Source organism: Misgurnus anguillicaudatus, chromosome 23, assembly GCF_027580225.2.
Source record: "Misgurnus anguillicaudatus chromosome 23, ASM2758022v2, whole genome shotgun sequence".
Classification (NCBI taxonomy): domain Eukaryota; kingdom Metazoa; phylum Chordata; class Actinopteri; order Cypriniformes; family Cobitidae; genus Misgurnus; species Misgurnus anguillicaudatus.
The window spans coordinates 9,229,519-9,252,938 of record NC_073359.2 but is presented as its reverse complement, the minus strand read 5'-3'; the positions used below and the strand labels follow the sequence as shown (position 1 = coordinate 9,252,938).

Here is a 23,420-nt window from a genome sequence, read left to right as displayed (position 1 = left end):
AATCTGATAATTGAGAAACATATGAGCTGTTGACTTCGCTTGCCAAGCTTTAAATTATGTACTTTTGCATTTATCGTAAGAGTTGAAAAAATCTACCTTTTTCATTATTTTTGACCTTGAATGAACTCCATCTGGTGTGGGTGAATGGCAGTGCCAGGATTAAAATACGACTGAATACTGGGAATTCCAGGAAAAGGATGAAACATTCAGAGATTTGAATTGGAATGTTAAGAATAAAGACGAACATTGATGAAGAAGCTTATGTTTAAAAAAAAACATACATTTCACAAACGTTTTCAATGAAATAAATATGATTATACAAATTATTATACATAAACTAATTTAAGGGAGAGCAGGGGCGACAGTACAATTTTTCAGAAAATTTTAATTTTAAAAGATAATGTTTTAGACAGAGACATATTTTTGCTGTGGTCAGTGTGGTCAATCAATACCAGGTGAAATTTTGATCAAATGTAAAACGACTGTCAGCAGGGACGAAAGTAACACGCAGGTGAGTCAAAAGTAACACAACAAAACAAGATATATTTTGGTGTTACGCTTGTTTTAAGTAAATATACATGACTATGACCTTGTTTATATGTAACCGCAAACATATTTTGTTGTTTATTATTGCAAAAAATAATTAAATTACATTTTCATTTTAATTTTCAGTTTTATTAAATGTTTCAAAAGCAACCCGACAGTACAAACTTGAATTGTTGAAAATAAAACATTTTTAATCAGTTTAAATGCTATAAAATTAAATTAAATCAAATTAAAACAATATACATTTTCAACACAATGCAACAGTAGCCTATAGCAGCGGGACAAAAGTAACAAGTGTTACTTTCGTTCCGACAGGAACTCCTGACATTTAAACCCGATTTACTTTTATTCTGAAAAACTCTGAAAAGGCAAACTTCAGGATGTGTTAGCGCACTAAATAACCTGTATATTGATCAGTACTTTAACACGTAAAACGAGAAACACAACGCGTTATAAGCAAATGAGAAAAATGACCGCTTTAGCAATTTACTTAATATGGTTCAAAACAGCTTTCTGGACCTACACGCGCAAAGCGGTGAGGAAATAATGCAATATTTGTCAGCTCTGTCCAACCGCTTACAGATGTCATAGAGAAATATCAAAATATCACGGCTATAATACACTCGTATCATAATGAAAAACTAGCAAAAATACCCAATCTTAATTTTTATCTCCATAACAAAATCTGAGATGACCAGACATGGATTTATGGACGTGGATTTTTTATGAATTATTAATATATTGCTGTCTTTGAATTTGGGAGCCTGAGACTGCAGTTAATATACAAATGTATGCTATGAATAAATAGTGATCATAAATTGCTGTTTTAATGTGGTGGCTTGGAGCTGGAAACGGTACTCCTTACGTCATGACTTAGCAAGCGGATAGCTTGCCATAGATTTGGAGATCTATAGTCAATTTGATGTTGACTAAAAGTTTATTGTAAATGCTATTAGCACATGCTTTACAGTGGGTAGTACAGTTACGGTATGTTTTTATTTAACCTGGGGTTAAGTGCCTTGTTGTTGAGGGGCATAATAATGATGGAAGGAGTCCACAACGCTACAGTTCAGGGATCAAACCTTCCAGGGTTTGAACTCAAGACCTCAAGAAAGGGTTTTACGGTTACATGTCTCCGAATTAATTGAAAGGCCAAAATGTACACTAGAACTGTGCCTGTTGCTGAAATAACTGTCTAGACCAAGCATGCCGCACAAGCCTTGAAAAGTGAAGCCAAAACGTCTCGATCGCCCCCCAGTGACTGGTCCCAGTATAGGTCATAAAGCCCGCCTCCCCATGTTATTTAATGGAACTTGAGACCAGCCAAAAAAATTAATTTCACTTCAATTATCTTTTTTCCGAAGCTGGCTTCTGCCATTTCCTGTAGTTTTTATCACGCTGATGTAAATTCAAATTTTTGTTTTTAAAATAATTTTTTGTTTAGTTAGTTATTTAATGATATAAAAACGGTGGCGTCACGTCATGACTGACAGCTGTGATATCGTGTGATATGCGCATTCTGCGAGAGCGGGGTCTTGATTTCGCAGCTTTACTTCCTGCTCACTACTGCGCAGGACTGGTCACGAAATCGCCACTGCGCAGACTCAAGACCCAAGATGTCAGATCCATATCGGGACACTGGCGGCTTCACTTTTCACCGATGGAAGAGAGTGAACATGCGTCTTCCATCTTTTTTTACAGTCTATGGTCTAGACCAGTGGTCTCCAACATGGTGCCCGTAAGTCTGAGGTGTCGCCAAAGCACATTGTAATAAAATCCTCAATTTTAATACTTATTAATTACATATTTTATATTAGCTTGGCTTCTAAATGAATAATTAATAATGATATTTTAATCAAATGAAATAACAAATACGTTTTAAGTAGCCCTCCAGATTGTTTTATCCATTGTGGTAGCCCTTGCTCACAAAAAGGTTGGAGACCCCTGGTCAAGACATTCCTATCTCATAACAATTTGTACATTTTTTACGAGGTTAATAATTCGTATGTCCACATCCGTACATTTTTGTACGATTTGCCTTTGCCCCTGTGACGTTGGGGTTAGGGTGGGGTTTCATTATTGTTTTTTAAATGATGATCGTACGATTCATTTCTTACGAATTAGGCTGGTGTAGAAGAGTCAATGAGTCAAAACAACTTACACCTGAGTCATATAGATCAGTGGTTCCCAAACTTTTTAAGCGTGCGGCCCCCCTTTTGTACGGTGCATTCCTTCGCGGCCCCCCAAAGAAAATTTGTGACAAAACTGTTCTAAAACTCAACATTTTAATAAAAAAAAAACATTAAATTATACAAAAAAGTAGTGCTTTTGGTTAGTAGCCTATTTTTTAGGTTTAATTACACAGAAGTCATGATAAATTAACGCATTTCATAAAATGTCATAAAACTAGGGCCCCCGGCACAATCTCGCGGCCCCCAGTTTGAAAACGACTGATATAGATCATCGATTTACAACAATGCGAAGTCATTTCAGGTTTCTTCTATGCTATTAAGTTTAGCATAGCAAGTTTTGCATGCAGAGACTTTCTCTGGGTGGGTGGACTGAGGTCAATACAGGGCCTGTAGGAAGTGATTTCATCAGTGAAAAGATGTCAGCTTGTTTTCCTTTTATCTTTTCCTGTTGTGTTCTGATAGGAACTTCCTCTCCAATGGGGGGTGGAAGTAAGTGTCACTCTCCAATCCACCCACATCACAAAGGGAAATGTCCATCACACCCGACCGGCCCGACGATCCGTTTCTGCACCAGGGTGAGGAGGTGGGACCAGATGAGATGAGCAGACCACAGATTCCCATGAGTGATGAATAATTAAAACTCTGTCTCCGTACCGACGACACTAGGATGACCATTTCAATTTGTCTTTTTTATCTCCACTACCATTCACAAAATCTTGGCATTCTGGACACTGTCACTAAAGCAATTCCATTGAATGGACTGTACATTGCTTTGGATAAAAATGCATAAATGTAATGGTTTTCTTTCTCCCATTTATGGAGTTATTTTGGACATCATCTCATTTTGCGTTCCTTAGAGAAAAAAATCATTTTTGTGTGACCCATGCCTTTGAAAGACAAAGTTGAACATGGAAAAAGTCCTCACATCTGTACAGAAGCCTCCCTCAATGGGCTTTCATGATCTAAGCCGCCGATGTTTGCGGTCTTTCTTCTTCCTGTAGAGTTAGTCACAAAAGCTCAGGTGGCCGTACCACAGTGACATAACAGCTCTTTGCCTCTCTTCCTCTCTTTGCTGATAGATTAGTTGGAGCAAGTGTCCTGCTGGCGATGCCCCCCAATCCACAGGAAAGCTCATCGGCTGCGGTGTCTAATGAGGATGTGAGCTGTGGCGATGGCATATTAACGTTCAGGTCCCAGATGGACGGGGAGAATAAAAGACAACATGGCGATGATTCAATACGAATTGTTTTGGGTGAAACAATGGTTTCTGCGACTGGCCGTTCAAAGAGTGTGGGAGAGGTGAGCGAATCTGCACTCTGAGGTTTGAAATATTCGTCATTGTTTTTCTACTAACCACATTTTTATTTTGGTGTATTGTCAGTGGGATTTTAGGTTCAGGACGTTCAAAGTGTCTTTGTACTGAATTTGTTCCTATATCTCAACGAACAATAAGAACAAACAAAACAATAAAAATTCACTAAAATTTCTAAATGAAAAGTCTTCACGCTAGCTAGTATACATTTTTTGGGAGGCAGACCAGGCAACATTGTAGATCATTTTGACATTTGAAGAGTTTGGTTCCAAAACGCAATAAATCCATTTTGACTCATTTCGATAAAAAACGTGTTTTCAAGAAAGTGACAAGATGAAAAACACTATTTTCTGTTACAAACTTTCACATAGCATCTTAAAGTTCTATTAACATTAAAAATACAAATCCATAATTTAATTTCAAAGATTTATTATAAAAATTGATTATTTTTTCCGCAATATTAAATAAAGGTTTTTTTCAAAATGCTATAAATCTATTGAATGAATATATAAATGTGCATTCATCTTTGCCATGTTATTTTTATTTAGTTGATTAGTGGTATACACTGATTAAAAAAAACTTTAATGCCATTAATCAAAACACTTACTTTGTCATATTAAGAACACTGTCATTACTGCTGTCATCCTTAAGACATCGTCGCTGAACTTTTTTAACACCGATCAGCTATAAAATGTTTTGGTCCTGCTCGATTTTCGTTGGCTTTGAGTAAAATGATCGAAAGTTTTTCATAAGATCCCCTGGGGTCAATTTGTTAGCATGACAGAAGCTTGATGCTGTCGAGTGAGAACAAGCAACAGCCGGCATTTTTCCTTCGCATGAGTGCCACTTGCGTAAGTTATTGATTTTGATGGCTTTCGTTTCTTCCCTGCCACAGAAAACCACCACAGGTATTTGTTTGTTGTTGATCACAAAGTACAAAGTAGATCTGAAAAACTAGGATTCTGTGTGTATTCAAAGTGTTTAGCTGCGCCATTATGGTTTACAATGTGTTGAATGGTGCACTGTGATTGGTTGAGTGGATTTATTTCATTTTGCAGAAAAGGAGGACTGGCGTTTATCGCGTTTTGAAAAAAAGGGAGAAAAGATGACAAAATAACATGGCAGATATCGGATTTTGCGTAAAATTAATAATGTACTTTTTAATACTGAACTAATCCAATACTGAATTTGGTGGTAACAATTTTTTTTAAATGGCATTTATCACGTTTTGGAACCAAATTCTTTATTTGCACTTCCAGGATATTTAAAGGTAAACTGTGTAACTTTTAAGAGGATCTCTTGACAGAAATGCAATATAATTTACTTATACCATAGGGCTGTTGTTGAATGCTTTATTCTGATTGGTTGAGGAATGTTCCATGGGTATGCATTATATTTTCGAAAAAACGCACATGTGACCTGTCAAATGCCTTTAAAAAACCACCACAACAATGTATTAGTAATGTCTGTGGTAACCGTCAGTGTTGTGGGTAACGCATTACTTTATAAATGTACACATTAATATTTCAGTTACTTTTAAAAAAGTAATGCGAGTTAATTTTCAGTTTAATTAATTTGTTTTATAAAAATTGTTTATTGAATTAAACTGAACGTATTCATGTAAAATTACGCACTCTGAGTGGGAACAGTTTGAATCAGAAACGGAGACAGGAGGCCAGAGCTTAACATTTTTTGCGATGGAAATACGCAATTTCTGAATGCAGAACTTCGCACAGTCATAAAAAACACCTGCAGGGCCTGAAAGAGATCAAGCCTCAGCCAAGGAAGCAAAAGTAACGCAAAAGTAAAACGTAAGTACGTTTAAAAGTAAAATAATTATTACTTTCCATGGAAAGTACCTAAGTAATGCAATTAGTTACTTTTTTGGAGAGTAACTTAATATTTTAATGCATTATTTAAAAGTAACTTGTAAGTGGAATAATTGACTCCGGTCTTTTGAATTCTTTTAAAATAATGCACATCATTGCACACACCTTGGATCTGCATTATTTTTAAATAATTCAACGGCCTGTCGTCAATTATTCCTTACATATTTACCAACGTTTTTTTACCAAAATATACCAACTATATTTTCAGTGGTGTATGAAGACCTTAGATAATGAACTGCCATTTTAATCTACATACGCCGCGGGTCCCCTTACATGGATGTCGCCATTTCACGTTGCCATGTTTCTACAGTACCCCTAAAACGACAAACACACCACGATTCGTCACTATGTTGTCTAGGACGACTTGTTTGTTCTGTGGTGTCTACCGTAGGTTCTTTATGCGCTCCGAAAGGGAGGGGTGAGAGCTGAACTGAGACTTTGGTTGCGATTTGCAATCTCACCATTAGATGTCGCTAAAATCTACACCATGCACTATTTAATACTGCCTGTATTATACTGTAAATTATGACCATATTATGAGTGAACCCCCCCCCCCACAGGGCTCCAGACTGCCACCAAATGGGGGCATTTTGCCACCAGAATTTGAGAGTGTGCCACTGAATTTTACATCCAGTTGCACATGTGCGACCATACAGTGGAAATTAGTAGAAATGTGAATATTTGGATAGCATGTTGATTTACAGAGTGTGCACCCAAATTTTCTGGTTGCGCCCCTAAAATTTTCAGTTGGGGGCCACTGTGCTCCTAGTGAAAAAAGTTAGTCTGGAGCCCTGCCTTAAATACATTGCTCTTCTTCAACAGTGTGCAACAGGCGGTGAAAAAAAGAGATGTATCCTTGAATGCAATGTAAGTCGCTTGGGATAAAATTGTCTGCCAAATGCACAAATGTGAATGTCAGAAAGCCAGAAAATATTTAGCTGCTGAACTCAAGATACCGTGCCATACAATACAATAAAGTACATAGAAAATCCTGTGACCCGCTCTGCATCTTTGGCAATGACCCCAAGGTTTAAAACCACTGCACTGAAGCTTATTGAGGCATAACTGGCAAAGCCCAAAATTGTCATCTCTCATTTTGCTGTTGAAGTTCCGTTCCTCTCTTCCAAATCATTTTCAGTTTCATGTTCTTTCTTTTGGCACACAGACTGTATAATTAACTTTGACTGAGACAAGCTTGACCTCTCGTGTGGCCAGGCAAGAAGCACTGACAGCGCTTTGCAGGTGTAAAGTAAAACAGGAACCACTCCACAGCAGCAACTCGGCCGGTGTATCCAAAGCCTGCGAGTCAGGAGATCCCCATGGGACTGAAGATCTCCTGTGTGTGCGCCAGGGAGAGACACAACTAAGCACGAGGTCCTGTGGCTGACAACAGCTACCTTGCCAGGATGTGTAACCTCACCCGGCCAAAACAGGAAGCCTTGCCACTCACTTAATGATTGACACGCTGGCGGAAGTCCATAAAGGTTTCAGAACGGCTGTAGTTCGTGTTCAAGGGTTGTGACTTCAAGGGCCACCTGGTACAGTGTGTTAGGGTTAGAGGGCTCTTGTTACACATCAGATCATTGCCTGTTGCCATTCCTCCTCTGGGGTGAGGATATTGGTGACTCTGGTCGGGTCCAGAGAATGCCGTGATAAACCAAAAATTACTTTCACAAAAAAATTACAAATAAACACTATAAACTGAATAGAGAAGATATAGGATAAAAGATTACCCAACTAAATTAAATTGTATTTGTCATAAATAGATATTTTATATTAGCTTCTCATACATTAATTTATATTATAAAGATAATTTATCTTTCAGGACAAGGTGTGCAATACACTGTCAAAACAGCTGTCACTGAGGCAGTGCCCTTTAAAAAAAGGTCCTAATATGTACCATTTACCTATACACAATTGTACCTTTTCTGTCACTGGGGTACCCTAATGGTGCTTTTCCATTGCATATTACCCACTGGTTTAGTTTGGGTCAGTCGGGTCAGCTTACACCTCGGGCGCGGTTCCAAACGACCCGAGCTGATACCAAAACGCGACACGAAAACCCTGTAGTTCACTGATTGGTCTGAGAGAATCGTCAATATCAGCGTCATCGCTATAATGTAAAAGATTAGCTTTACCTTCATGCTAGCTGGTGCTGTTTTGTGTAAACATGTTGTCATCTGTGCTTTGCTGTAAGTTCCCAAACTCCCTTTTAGCGATGAAAAACATCCACAGGTTGATAGTCAGGAACACCGTAACGTTTTTTCCAGCCTTGCAGTTTGTGGCGGCACATTCGCGACGCGCACATCCGCATATATGCTTAAATGCAACTTAAATGAGGCTCAGCTGAGCGCGTCGACTGATGCCAAGGGTATTTATACAGAAACTGTCATGTGAGACAGAGGTAGCGATCTGCAAACATGGTCAATTTTTATTTTGTGGCGGACTGAGAAATAAATGAATGTATGGGAATGTACAACAACGCTCTCACTTGTATGATGTCACAGCAGTAGGCAGCGCAAATATAACGACACGCCTACAATCCCTCTCACTGTGAAGTGATACTAAACTCGATGGAAAAGTTTACCAAGCCAAACTGAGGTAAGCTGACCTGACCTAAACCATGGGGTACTATCCAATGGAAATGTGCCATAAGGGTCTGTGTTGTACCTTTATAGGTATACTAAACATAATACAATGTGGTGGTACCTTTTTGGGTACATTACTTTATCTTAAAGGATAACTCAACTTTCATAAAAAATTCTCATAATTTACTCAGACCCATGTAATTCAAAACGTTAATGTCTTTCTTTGTTCATTCGAGAAGAAATTAAGTTTTTAAGTAAAACATTCCAGGATTTTTCTCTAATTTCGACGGTCCAATTTAATAATACAGTACGTAAGGTTGCGCTGGAGCATCACACGGCCAGTGCAAAACAAGAAGTTGTGGGTTAAAAGTACATATGTTTATATTTTTTGGCGAAAATGACGATCTTTCACTAGATAAGACCCTTATGTCTCGTTTGGGATTGTTTACAGTCTTTTGAAGCTGAAACACCAGTGGCTTTGCTGTCATGATTATTAAACATTACCCCTCGAACCACCCCAATTTAACCCCTGCTCTTTAGTACCAATATGTACCTTTGACTTACTAATATGCACCCTTTAGATACAAAGTAGGGATGCGCTGATCGATGGATTGCAGATCGCTACTCGCTAAATTTGCCGATCTCATTAACCTTTTGTCATCATAGGGCTCCTGAATGCCCATTTTTAGGCAGTGCAAGCGTTTTTATAACCCGTTGCTTTTTTTGCAATCAATTTATTTAACTACATTTAAACAAAATGTATTATTTTATTTTTCTATTTTTTAATGTAGGTTAAATAAATTGATTGCAACCACTTACCTAAAAAAAAAAAATGGAGTAAATTTAATGATTTTTTTTCAGTGTATGTTTCACGTGCAGATTTGGATTTCTCTCTTTGCCTTTACACAGATATGTTTATTTTCTGAAGACGCGCTCGTCTTCACATCCCCATCAAACAGCGTATACAACACATATATATCTTGAACAATTGCATCCTCATGCCGAAAGTTTATTATTTGCATGCATTTTAAAGTTTTGACCATTTAAACTTTCATTTTCCTCACAGCTGCTCACGTCTGCGTACACCTGACGCGCACACACACAGCTGTCAGTCATCAGCGCACATGAACATAGCGAGATCTCTCATGTCTTAAAGCTACAGTATCCTAATAAAATAACCCTCTGCTCTTGACTGAATAACTGTTGTACTTTATACAAATGCGTGTATATTTAATTCATTCAGTAAAGACTGTGAAGTGTTTTATTTTCAATACTTTTAACCAGTGTTGGGGGTGACGCATTACTTTTTAAATGTACACATTAATATAGGAGTTACTTTTTTAAAAAGTAATGCAAGTTACTTTTTAGTTTTATTAATTTGATTAAAAAATAAGTACTGAACTTAACGTAGTCACATTATGCACTCTATGCGTACACGCCTGTATGGGAACAGTTTGAGTCCGAAACTGAGATGGCAGGCCAGAGCTCGACATTTTTGTGATGAAATATGCCATTTCTGAATGCAAAACTTTTCAGTTATAAAAAACACCTGCAAGGCCTGAAAGAGATCAACACTTAGCCAAGAAAAAGTAACGCACAAGTAACTAAAAAGGAATGTAAGCATTACCTACTTCCATGAAAAGTAACGCAATTAGTAACTTTTTTGGGAGTAACTTAATATTGTAATGCATTACTTTTAAAAGTAACTTTCCCTAACACTGCTTTTAACAGACATACGCCTTTTTAAATGCATATTAAATTCCTCTTTGCAAAAAAAAGAATTTTTTTTGTGCTTATTTATTTGATTCTCTATTAAAACAATAATGAACCTAATTTCTGCAACATCTGTGGTATTACTTTATCTAGAAATTTTTTTAACAGTTATAGTCATCTAAGAGCTTGCATATCAGCTTGAAGAATCTGTATCTGCATTGGTATCGGCCGATCACGAAGACATACTCAGTTAAGGCGGCAAAAATCCTGATCGGAGCATCCCTAGTGACTGACAGCTAAGGATCGACACATAAAATTGTAAAACCTAATAAGTTAACAACAGCTCACTAACCTAAGATTAACATTTACTCTACAGTTTCTACATTTAAGGTATACAATTTTATTGTATTCCCTGGAAATCAAACCCATGACCGTGTGCAGTGCTAACACAGTGCTCTATAAGTTGAGTTACAGTAATGCTGTAAACACAATGACAGCAGTAATGTTTACTTTAGCAGCTTGAAGGAACACCAAAGAGAAAGGTTTTCAGAGTCAATTGGGATCAACGAGTATGACCACAAAATGGGGGTAAACAGACCGACACTACACAGATGAAAGTGATCATGGCTCTTGCATTATGGGATGCATCACAGTGTGACACAATCCTGTTACATACCATACAGGCAATTATCAATACGGTTCAACTTTCTCCCCATGTTTCTCTAGAGGAAACCTCTGCGTATGCAGCCCTTGCCTGTGACCCTGACAGGGATGAGATGCCTTGTGCTACACTTCAAATTGGTTCACACCTGTGGACATTTTCAAATGTGAATTAAATAGTTTATACTGCAGTTTACATTTCGGTTTCCACAGAGCCAAAACAAAGGACAAGCAATGCTAACAAAAAGAAATTTTGCTTTGCAGACATGGACCACCCAAAACCCAACATAAAGTTACTCTGATAAGAGTATCCTGGTGGGCTTTAAGAGATACGGAGATCCTTTTAATGGTGGCCACCAGAGGGCTGCTATCTTTGAGGATCACTGTGCCATCACTAAATATAACTTGTAAGTTGTTATGTTTTTGAAGAATTTAGAAATATAAAACTCCTATCTCTTATCGATTTTAACAGATTTACAAAAAATAAATTGGAACAAGATGGTGCCATAAACAACTTTTTTAGTTGTAGCACACTAGCATAGATGTTTTTAAAATAGCATCTAGTAACAAGTTACTTTTTCCTACATGTAGCAGTTTTTTGAGACAATTTTTAAATACTATAGCAGGGGTCTCCAACCTTTTTGTGAGCAAGGTCTACCACAATGGATAAAACAATCTGGAGGGCTACTTTTTGATAAAGGCATATTCTACAAATTTTTTTTTGTTTTACTTATTTTATTTTACTTGTTGATATGTTTTCTCATTGTTTAAAATGTTAACAAACATAAACGAAGCCAAGCTAGTATAAAAAATATGTAATAAATAAATATTACAATTGCATATTGTTGGAGACCACTTTCCTATAGTATCTGAACTGTAAATGGGGAGTGATGCAGGGTTCACACCAGACGCAGTAGAGGCGGCAAGCACGAGTAATTTACGTGTTAAGTCAATGCAAAGACGCGATTAGGCATCCTGCGGCGCAAACGGCGCGGTATGCACTGCGTGAATTGAGTGTTGCCGCGGGAAACGCGCAAGTTGAAAAATCCGAACTTCGCCGGATTTCTGTGTCGCGTTAACCAATCAGGACCTTTCTGTAGTAGTGACGTGAATACAGTAAGCTAGCGGTGTCTCAGCGGAGTTGCAGAAGCCCCTCCCATGATGCGAATTTCCGCATAAATGTCTCGAATGACAAGAATTTAACACGCGAATGAAGCGAGTAAACTCAAATGTTCACGCTTTCAACTACGAGCGAATACACGTTTTTGCCGCCTCTACCGTGGCTGATGTGAATGCACCATAATGCTACGTACAAATGCGAGGCATCACGTTACTCGCTCTAGTTTACTCGCAGGATTTAACTTCGTGTCATGCAAATTTTCCGCTCAAGTTGAATATTTTCAGCTTGGCGAATAGCGCGTTTTCGCGGCAAATGCGCCGACCATATTGAGTTATTCGCAACGCCCCACGCGAGGACGCGTCTAATCGTGTCTTTGCATTGACTATGTATGTAATCTACTCGAACAAATCGTTGAACTCGCATCTGGTGTGAACCCACAGTAAGAATTATTCAATTATTTACATGGCTATAATTTGCTTTTTATGTTTTATTTATTTATTTTAATATATATATATATATATATATATATATATATATATATATATATATATATATATATATATATATATATATATATATATATATATATATATATATATATTTTTTTTTTTTTTTTTTTCATATTATTTACAATATACTGCTTGGTTTTTTGTTAAAGCGTAACTAAACCCCTGGTCAGAGCCTGACTCCACCCACTGGCAATATTTGAAAATGCGAGAAAAGTGGGCAGATCCCAACGGAGATAGAGGGGACGAACTAAGCTCGTACCAAGTGTGTGGTGAGATCGTAACAAGGGCGTGGGGAGCTTGAACCTGCTTACGTCAAGAGTTACTTTTTGGACCCAACATCCAATAGGAAAATTCAACTGCAGTAGCCACCGTTCAACCTGAAGAGGGCAGCACTCAGACGTTTACACCATATATTGTAGTATTGAAACACTTAATATCCAAATGTCAAAAAACTGGCTAAAATCAATCCACAGCACTAATAAAGCATAATTCTTACATATCATTAACTAAAAAAAGTTGGTTTAGGGTTTAGTTACTCTTTAAGGTCTATCATTGATAGAATGTTAATGCCTTTTTGTTATTCAAAATGATTCAAGAAAAAAAATTCTGTGACGTGGCTAGTTTTAGTAAATTTGTTCATTCAGATGGATTTTTTTAAATGAACTGTTAAATGCATGTATTTTTCTCATTTGTAGCTAAATTAAAATATGCATCTCCATTATGATATTTTTTATTAGCTTTACTTAGCATAAATGTATGAGTTTACGTTTGCTGACGAAATAATTTGCTTTAATAATTTTGTTTTTAGAGATCAATTCATATTGTTGAGCTCAGATGAAGGTTTAGGCATCACTGTTGTGTCATTGTGATGGAAACAAAATTGATTTTCTTTTCAGATGTCAAATAACCTTCAGGCCAAAATGAAACCTTATTGATAAATGAGTGCAGAGCTGGCGTGAGGTCTTACCTGTCCAGACAGCTGGACACCCATATCAGGACAATGGGTGTCTTCATTCAGGTTGTCATGGACACAGAGGAGAGACAGATGTCCTGTGAAATCACATGGCATTATTAAACAATTAATCAGTTAGTCTTAGATTAAACCAAAACTCAAGGCAACAAATGACGATATGGTCCCGAATACACCATTTTTCAACCAAAACAAAGCCTATTGCTCACTGTTTTATATTCTTTGCTGTCAACACTCAAAAAGCTTGCATTAAATGGGCAAATGATATCAAAAATGCCAACTATTATGCTTACTGTAGTGATAAAAGAAATGTTGGCATGCTGCCGGGTGCCGTTCACAAAATGTACAAAACAAGGCCTTTCACTGAAGCTAAATGACAACTATCGCACGAGCTAATATTTCACCGCACCTCAATATAGAAAAGGCTATATTTTTAAAACCTTTAACAAACTCCCTTAGAAAAAAAAGACACACAAGACATCTTTGGCGTAAATTCCTCAAATTTATGGGCGACTCATGTTTAGGTGCCATGATAGAAGAGTAGGGATGAGAGCAATCTCTGATTCCTATCTCAGAGGGCTCAGTCCCCAATCGGTGGGGTTCTTCACGTGCCCATAAATCTGTCATAAACTCTGAATTTGTATTGACTTTAAGCGAGCCTGCGAGCGGCATGCCCTGAATACATACAGGACTGAAAAAAACAGAGACTTGTTGCTTTGTCCATTAGGGGTGATCCTGCCTGTATTAGCTTTGTTGTGATTATTGTTTTCTACATAAAATCATATAATCTAAAGAACATATATATATATATATATATATATATATATATATATATATATATATATATATATATATATATATATATATATATAAATATATATATATATATATATATATATATATATATATATATAACCTTTATATATTTTATATTGACTGACTAAGGTTATGTCAAAGATTAAAATTAAACTTTGATACTCAATCTCATAATAAGACTTTAACCTAGATTTCACAGCAAGGGTCACATTAACAGTGAAAAATAAAATAAAATAATTTGTATAAAAATATGATTTTTTATTTTGTATTGCTATTTTGTATTTAAAAAAAATTTCTGAATAGATATTCCCAAACTGATCTGGTCTAAAAACATCTGGCCAAAGGACTACAGTTAAATAGCCGGCTGGCTAACACTGGCACATTTACAGAAATGTTGATTAATGTGTGTTGTCCTTTATAAATAAAAAAAACAAATGAATAAAAAATAACGAACCTCTGGCTATAATTTTATCCCCCCAAAGTATAGCGAAGTTAACCACACACACACATACACAAACACACACAAACACATAGGCAGAACTGCCATGGTCAGTAAGTGCCCCGTGTCAGGATTAATCTCCTGCAGAAGAGGGGCGGGCCGCGGCAGCCAGAACTCATTTGGTGTGTTGCCATGAAATGACTGCCCATCAGAAATATCTTCATCTATCTCTGTCTCATCTACATGGGTGGATATGGAAGGATGAAGGGATGAAAGGGGAGAGGGAGGGTGAAAGGGGCGTCCGGAGGAGAGAGGTCAGCTCATTGAAGAAGTCCATCATTCTGACATATCAGGTGTCAGGCTGAATGTGTGCTCTAGATAGTCGGCTTGATGCTCCATGTTGCTTAAAATTACAATTCGGTGTGATATGGCACAACCCTTGGCAATAAAAAGCAGTAATGTGAAAGTCACAGCGACCTTAAAGGTTTATTCCAAAAAATCTAGATAATTTACTCACCACCATGTCATCCAAAACGTTGATGTCTTTCTTTGTTCAGTCGAGAAGAAATTACGTTTTTTGATGAAGACATGCCAGGATTTTTCTCATTTTAATAGACTTTATTGGACCCCAATTGCAGCTTTAACCCGTGAGCGGGACACCTAAGGTTACTTCAATATTTTTCTTGTAAATGTTAAACTATTACGACAAACTATATATTGTTGGAATGGTCTACACTGAAAAAAATGATTCATTGAATTTAATAAAAATTTTTAAGGTAAGTGGTTGCAATCAATTTATTTAAGCTACATTTAAACAAAAAAGATTAGTAACTTAAAATAAAATATAAAATTTTTGTTTAAATGTAGCTTAAATAAATTGATTGCAACCACCTACCTTAAAAAAATTGATTAAATTCAATGAATCATTTTTTTCAGTGTAAGAATGTAGTTTTTATATTTCAAAACCTTTTAGCAGTAATAATAATGCAGTAACTGTAATTTATTAATTTGTGACAATTAATTAATTTGTGACAAATAGTATGCAGCAAACCTCACAGCAAACAAACACAAACCTCAGTGATTTTGATAATTTTATGTATTAAAAATAATACTATATTGCATTTTTTATTTATTAAAAATAAATGTAAACCGCTAAAAAAAATGATATTTTCACCTCCAGACACTTCCGTAAAAAACATTAAAGTGTCTTCGTTAAAGGAACAGTATGTAAGAATTTTATATCAATTAATCATAAAATGGCCCTGATATGTCACTAGACATTAAGAAATAATTTTCTTTTAAATACTTATATCACTGACAACAGTGGTCCGGCCAGAATATTGACATTTAAAAAGTGGATTTGCAGTTCTCAACTGATGTTAATGTTGTCATGTTGTGTATTGGCCACCAGTTGTGTGATTGCAGTACCAGTTTTAGCCACAAGTTTTGTGATTGCATACCAATTTTGGCCACAATCCTACATACTGTTCCTTTAAAACAAGACCAAATTAGGCTTCTAGACAAAAAAATGCCAGAGTTATATTCATTTGAAGGTGTGCATCACCTCACCACCACCCCACTCAAAAAGGGCTGCGCCCGTTAAAGGGTTAAACGATCCCAACCAAGGCATAAAAGTCTTATCTAGCGATTGCCATTTTTGGGAAGAAAATAAAAAATATGTACTTTTAAACCACAACTTCTCATCTTGCACGTAATGCGTCATGACGTCGAAAGGTCACGTGTTACATATGTGAAAAACACATTTGCGGACCATGTTAAACAATAAACTAACATAAAGACATTAATTAGTATAATTTCACATACAACAACGTCAGAACGATCCTCTTCTCCACACTTGTAAACACTGGGGTGGTAGTTTCGCATACATCATGCTTGACCTTTCGACGTCATGACGCATTACGTGAGGTCGCGCTGGCGCATCACATGGCTAGTGCAAGACGAGAAGTTGTGTTTTTTTTTCTTGCCGAAAATGACAATCGTTTCACTAGATAAGACCCTTATACCTTGTTTGGGTTCGTTTAGAGCCCTTTAAAGCTGTGTAGAAATGGCATTTAAACTGTAAAAAGTGTTGGGGTCCAATAATGTCTATTAAAGGATTAGTCAATATTCTTAGGAAAAAATCCAGATAATTTGCTCACCACCATGTTATCCAAAATTATGTCTTTTTTTGTTCAGTCGAGAAGAAATTATGTTTTTTGAGGAAAACATTCCAGGATTTTTCTCATTTTAATGGACTTGAATAGACACCAACACGTAACAGTTTTTATGCAGTTTAAAATTGCAGTTTCAAAGGACTCTAAACAATCCCAAATGAGGCATAAGGGTCTTGTCTAGCGGAACGATTGTCATTTTTGACAGGAAAAATAAAAAATATGCACTTTTAAATATGCACGAAGGTCACGCGTTACATATATGAAACGCACATTTGCGGACCATTTTAAACAATAAACTGACACAAAGACATTAATTTGTATAATTCGACATACAACAATGTCGGAACGGTCCTCTTTCTCCACACTTGTAAACACTGGGGCGGAGTTTCGAATACGTCATCCGTGACCTCTTAACGTGATGACGTATTACGTGAGATTGCGTTGGCACATCACAGGACTGGAAATAGACGAGAAGTTGTGGTTTAAAAGTGCATATTTTTTTATTCCTCTTGCCAAAAATGACAATCGTCTTGCCAGACAAGACCCTTATGCCTCGTTTGAAATCGTTTAGATTCCTTTGAAACTGCAATTTTAAACTGCATTACAACTGTTAAGTATTGGGGTCCATTAAAGTCCATTAAAATGAGACAAATCTTGGAATGTTTTCCTCACATAACACAATTTCTTCTCGACTGAACAAAGAAAGACATCGACATTTTCGATGACATGGTCGTGAGTAAATTATCTGGATTTTTTTTAAGAAAATGGACTAATCCTTTAAATTCAGAAAAGTCCTGGTATGTTTTTCTTAAAAAAACTTAATTTCTTCTCGACTGAACAAAGAAAGACATCAACATTTAAAGACATGGGGGTTGTCGGAGCTGATGCTTTCGCACTTTCAGTGACCCGAGTTCGATTCCCGACTTGTGGTCATTTGCCGATCCAATACCCCTGTCCTCTGTACTTTCCTGTCCTCTCTTAAACTCACTGTTAAATAAAAACAAAAACTGGCCAAAAAATATAACTTAAAAAAAGAAGACATGTGAGTTAGTAAATTATTGGGATTTGTTTTTTAAGAAAGTGGAGTAATCTTTTAAGTTTGCTCAGAAGGTAATATTTTTCCATAATATCTGTAACCTATTTTCCTGTACCATTATATTATTCTGTACCCAGAACTGAAAGTAACTACCCATGTTCGACAAATGTTTTTATGCCATCTTTTTTTTGAAAACGCATGATTAATTTTCAGTAGAAACAGGTCTTGGATCTACATGTTAAAAGCCTGAAGGTTTCAACGCTGGCTCAGATCTCAAAGAAGTCTTGATGAAACCGTACCAGCTAAGGTAAACAGCGTTTAAAAAGTGTAAAACCCAAAGGTGGATTTGATTTTGGGTCCATCTGTTCACTTCATTGTGCTCAAGCAGATGTAAAGACATCCGAGCACAAGAGTATAAAATACTCACATAAGCTTATGGAACATTTTTTCTGCTGTTTCTTATTTTATCTATTCATCCTCCGTGTACTTTATTGCACACTTAACCTTATAACAACCTTTAAATGTGACTATGTTTGCAATATAATGTGGCCTGAATTTAGTATTGAGTATAAAGCACATATGTATTACCTTACACTGCAAAAATGATTTTCAAGTAGAATTGTTCTTAGTATTTTCTAAGATGCTTTTTCTTGATGAGCAAAACGACCCAAGAAAAATAAGTCTAGTATTTAGACCAAAAATATCAAATTTAAAGGTGCAGTGTGTAATTTTTAGGATGATCTCTTAAAAGAAATGCAAAATAATATACAAAACGATATAATCAGGGGTGTATAAAGACCTTTTATAATGAACCGTTATGTTTTTATAACCTTAGAATGAGACATTTTTATCTACATACACCGAGGGTCCCCTTACACGGAGGTCGCCATTTTGTGCCACCTTGTTTCTACAGAAGCCCTTAACGGACAAACTTTTTTACTAAGTTGTCTCCGACAATGAAATGTTTGTCCGGTGGTGGCTATCGTAGCTTCTTTACGCGTTTTAAAAGCGAGAGTTGGGCATTGGGTTGAGCCGCTGGTTGCAATTTGCAACTTTACCACTAGATGCCGCTAAAATTTACACACTGAACCTTTAAGTGATTTTGTGCATAAAACAAGCAAAAAAATCTGCCAATGGGGTAAGTAAAAAAATCTTAAAGATTTTTCTCAAACACTAAATTCAAGAAAAATTTGCTTATCCCATAGGCAGATTTTTTTTGCTTGTTTTATGCACAAAATCACTTAAATTTGACATTTTTTGGTCCAAAAACTAGACTTATTTTCTTGGGTCGTTTTGCTCAACAAGAAAAAGCATCTTAATTTAAGAATTTTTAGATATTTTTACTGAAGACAAGACAAAAATACTAAGAACATTTTTTCTTGGAAATAATTTTTTGCAGTGTAAAATCTGATAGGATGAAGAATAGCTTCAAAGCTATTGTTAAATTCACAAAGTCCAAAGTCCAAGTCTAAATGGCCGGTGATGCTACTGTGGTAAAAATTGGTTTGCTTCTTTATTAATCAATTATAGAAAATTATAAAGACGTGATCATAAAAAATGATCTTGGCCTTGCGTTTAGGTGACACAAATGGTGATCTATGCCCATTTTGGCATTCTTTGCCAAATTTATCGACCTTAAAAGTTAAACTAATGTATTCAAGAATTTCAAAATACATTCAGAGCTGTCAGGAAGTTTTAACTTTCTGGTAAAATCTCACCATGCCGTGTCGGTCGGCCCTCTCCGTTCTCGATCTTTGAGAGAAGCCAGGCACTGCAGGATAATCACAGTTTAATAGGTGCAAATATTAAAAGCAGGAGCTGAAAAACCAGATCCTCTTTCCTATTGCTATCCCCTAGTGTGACCCAGAAAAACGCTAGCACATGGGTCCATAAGATATCGGTAATTTCATGACATATCAATTAACGAGGCTTTTCTATTGACGTCCGTTTGGTGTTTGCGTTGGAATGCAGGGACTTCCATCCAAATCTGAAAACCGTACAAGCAAAACAATTCACACTTACTTCAAGTTCGAGTTTCAGAGAAAACGAACACAGGATTGTGAAGCTTATGCAGTGCAACTTCATTGGCAGGTTCGAAAAGCGGTCAGAGAGTGAGTTGATAAGTCCAAAACTAATTGCATAGACAATGCGTACAGGTTCATTTTTAATGTAGCAGAGATAAAGTTGTGAGTGAGTGCATTCCCTCTCAAGCGTCCTATTTGCCAGGCTGAGCTGTTGCATGCTGGGAGAGATACACACGTCTATAGACTGGGGCCTATTTCTAATGATTTCCCGCACCTGCACATCTGCCGCCGTTTTAATTAATACTCTAAGGAGGTTCGTCGGAAGTAATCAAAAACATTGTCACTTACGAAGTCCAGGCTTCATTATAAAACAAAATCAATCCTTTACATGAGTAGACCGAGGGCGTTCACTACAAACAATGTAGCGTAATTTCCCCTCCTTCCGATAAACGATCCGATCGGATGAAAAGAAAGACGACTCTTTGAAAGCGGGGTTTTTTCCACAAAGCAGCAACACGTGGCCCGAGCGTCGTTTTAATGCAGACCTTCATACGGGCGGAGGGGGAGGGCGGCACAGTCGAGGTGATTGTTGGATCAGCTCTCCTCGGCTCCGTGGCATCACAGCAACCTCTCTCGTTCCTGATTTATGGCCCGCCGCTGACCTCAGAGGTCGTAACATGGTGATGGGTGACTGGCTCTCAACGGTAAGCTACTGGCACTTGACAAAGTGCCGAGAGCAGAATGAATTTACTCCTCTTTTCCTCAATCATCAACAGGCGCACGCCGGCTTGCTGCCCTGACCCCCTTTCATCCTGACTGCTATAACAAGATCTCCCATCTCACGAGGGAGAGGGAGGCTGAAAAATTTACTGTCATTTCTACTTTCCAATGAGCTCTGGTGAGCACTTCTTTCACCTTCAGGTTGCATCGCATTCTTGGGAGAGACGGCTGGTTGGGTGCACCTGTCTAACTTTGGGTCGTTTCGCGTTCAGTACTTCAATCTGCGTTTGCTTCCATCAACTTGATAACGACACCTATACGCAAGTTAAATTTAATAACCAAATAAATCTCGGAGCATTCACCTTCCTCCTCTGCCGATGGAGAGCATATGCCTGTGCATATTCGGTCAAATATTTACTAACATGCTCTCTAACTATGTACTTCCTACCCTAACGCCAAAAATCCATTCGGTTACTTGGCCTTTTATTGTTGTTACAGCAGCACGGAGGGGATTGTAAATTCAGGCGGTATAAAATGCATAATTTCCTAAAGTAGGCTTTTAAATTATCCTGCAGTGCAAATGTTGGCATATTGTGGCAGGCGCGACACAGTAGGTTATAATTGAAAATAAAAAAGCCATTTAAAAGGCGTTCAATAAGCCACTGGGAAATTGATCAGGCTATAAAAGTCGCTAGCGGGGTGGGAGGCTGGCACTCTTGTAGAGACAGAGCTTCGGTTCCTGACACAGCACTTTTTCTGCAGGCTTTACTCGGGAAGGCACCGCGAACGGGAATGCAGCAGGCATGCATAAACATTATGCAACAAAGCTTTTGCTTCTTGTAGCACCTCATGGAGGACTAATCTGCACGATCAAAAAATACAAATGATTTCCTTTCAGTGGCAAACTACATTATCGAAAACACAGAGAGTGCAAAGCGAGCACAAGTGCAGGGAAAAAAACATACTTCGCTGCTTCTTTAACTTTCAATTCTCCCAAGCATCTCTGCTTCACAGCCCCTGGCTATTGCCTTTCTCAATCTGTCCCTGGGGAGGTAGGAGTTATGGGCCCTGTCGATTGAGGAGAAAGGGATGTTATTCCCCTGTCACCCTCACCCGGTCCGCCAGCAGACCTGCCCTGATCTATGGCCACTGTGGCGGGGTAGAAGTGTCTTGATGCACCATTGGTTTTCAGTGTTGTCACCCCCACCCCGACGCTCCAAAACTCATACTCCTATGATTCTTGTTGGGGAGGGTTTCATAGGGGCAGGTGTGTGACACAATGTGCTTGAGGAGGTCACCCCTAAAGGGACAAGGTCTGCTGGCTGGGGATTAAGTGACACCTGGCGGGTGTTTACCTGAGGTGGCAGCTTGTACAGTGGAGCGGACAGTTGGTCACACAACCCAGATCGCGAATAATGGAGATCCTGATCTATGAGAACTCATGACAGGGTATAGACCTATAAAACTCAATTTATATATAATCCAACATAAAAATCTCAGTTCCAAAACCTGATCATTCCTCACGGTCTACAATTTACATAAGCGGCTACTTTTTAGGTTGGCTAAACGAACCTTAAAGGGACACCTTTAGCTCACCTAGAGTTAAACATTTGATTTTTACAGTTTTGGAATCCATTTAGCTAATCTTCGGAACTGGCGCTAGCACTTTTAGCATAGCTTAGCACAATCCATTGAATCTGATTAGACCATTAGCATCACGCTAAAAAATAACCAAAGAGTTTCGATATTTTTTCCTATTTAAAACTTGACTCGTCTGTAGTTACATTGTGTACTAAGACCGACGGAAAATTAAAAGTTGCAATTTTCTAGGAAGATATGGCTAGGAACTATACTCTCATTCCAGCATAATAATCAAGGACTTGGCTGCCGTAACATGGCTGCAGGAAGCCCAATAATATTACGAGTCCCCTACTATTGAAAGTTACTAAGGGGACTATTTTCGCTGCTACGTTGGCCGCTACGTTGGCCTTAGTACACGATGTAACTACAGAAGTTTTAAATATTAAAAATATAGTTATTTTTGAGCGCGATGCTAATGGTCTAATCAGATTCAATGGGTTATGCTAAGCTATGCTAAAAGTGCTAGCGCCAGACCCGAAGATCGGCTGAATGGATTACAAAACGTTAAGAATCAAATGTTTAACTCTAGGGGAGCTGGAAAATGAGCATATTTTCAAAAAAGGGGAGTGTCCCTTTAAAAGTCACTTTTAATCACACATGTGCCTTAAGAATACAGAAAGTGCATTTTGTATCAACAAAAAATATATCTCAAATCTCCACGCGCACAGGAAGATCTAAGGGGGGCCGCATTTGGGTACAGTTGACATGTGTCAAGACAAGAACATGGGTAAAGAGAAAGTGAAAGGACCTTAGCCCATAAGACAGCCAGGATGAAAAGGAGAAGCCGGCTTCCCCTCCGTTAGCCTGCGGACAAAAGATCGACGCTCCGCCAAACGAGATGTGCATAAGTGACTTTGGATATGAACTATGAAAGGACAGGATGAAAAAAGAAGATGGAAGCTCATGGAAGATGATGCAGGTGGTTATGGCCTTTTGTGGCAGTGACCCCGCAGGGGATTATCTGACTGAATAAATAGACAGATTAATAAATAAATATCTCTTAAAAAATGAGAGCCTAAGGAGTGCTGCCATCGATCAAAGATCCCATTAAGGCAAGCGCTGGAGCCATAT

The 23,420-nt window shown here is 37.6% G+C and overlaps 1 protein-coding gene across 1 annotated transcript in view; it reads right to left on the bottom strand.

Annotated features, from left to right (window-relative positions):
* LOC129453176 (adhesion G protein-coupled receptor D2) overlaps window positions 1-23,420 on the bottom strand; it is a 149,958-nt gene that overhangs the window by 36,401 nt on the left and 90,137 nt on the right. The window contains exon 24 of the mRNA XM_073862413.1: window positions 13,497-13,579. Within this exon, the coding sequence (XP_073718514.1) occupies window positions 13,497-13,579 (83 nt within the window). The remainder of the gene's footprint in view (window positions 1-13,496; window positions 13,580-23,420) is intronic.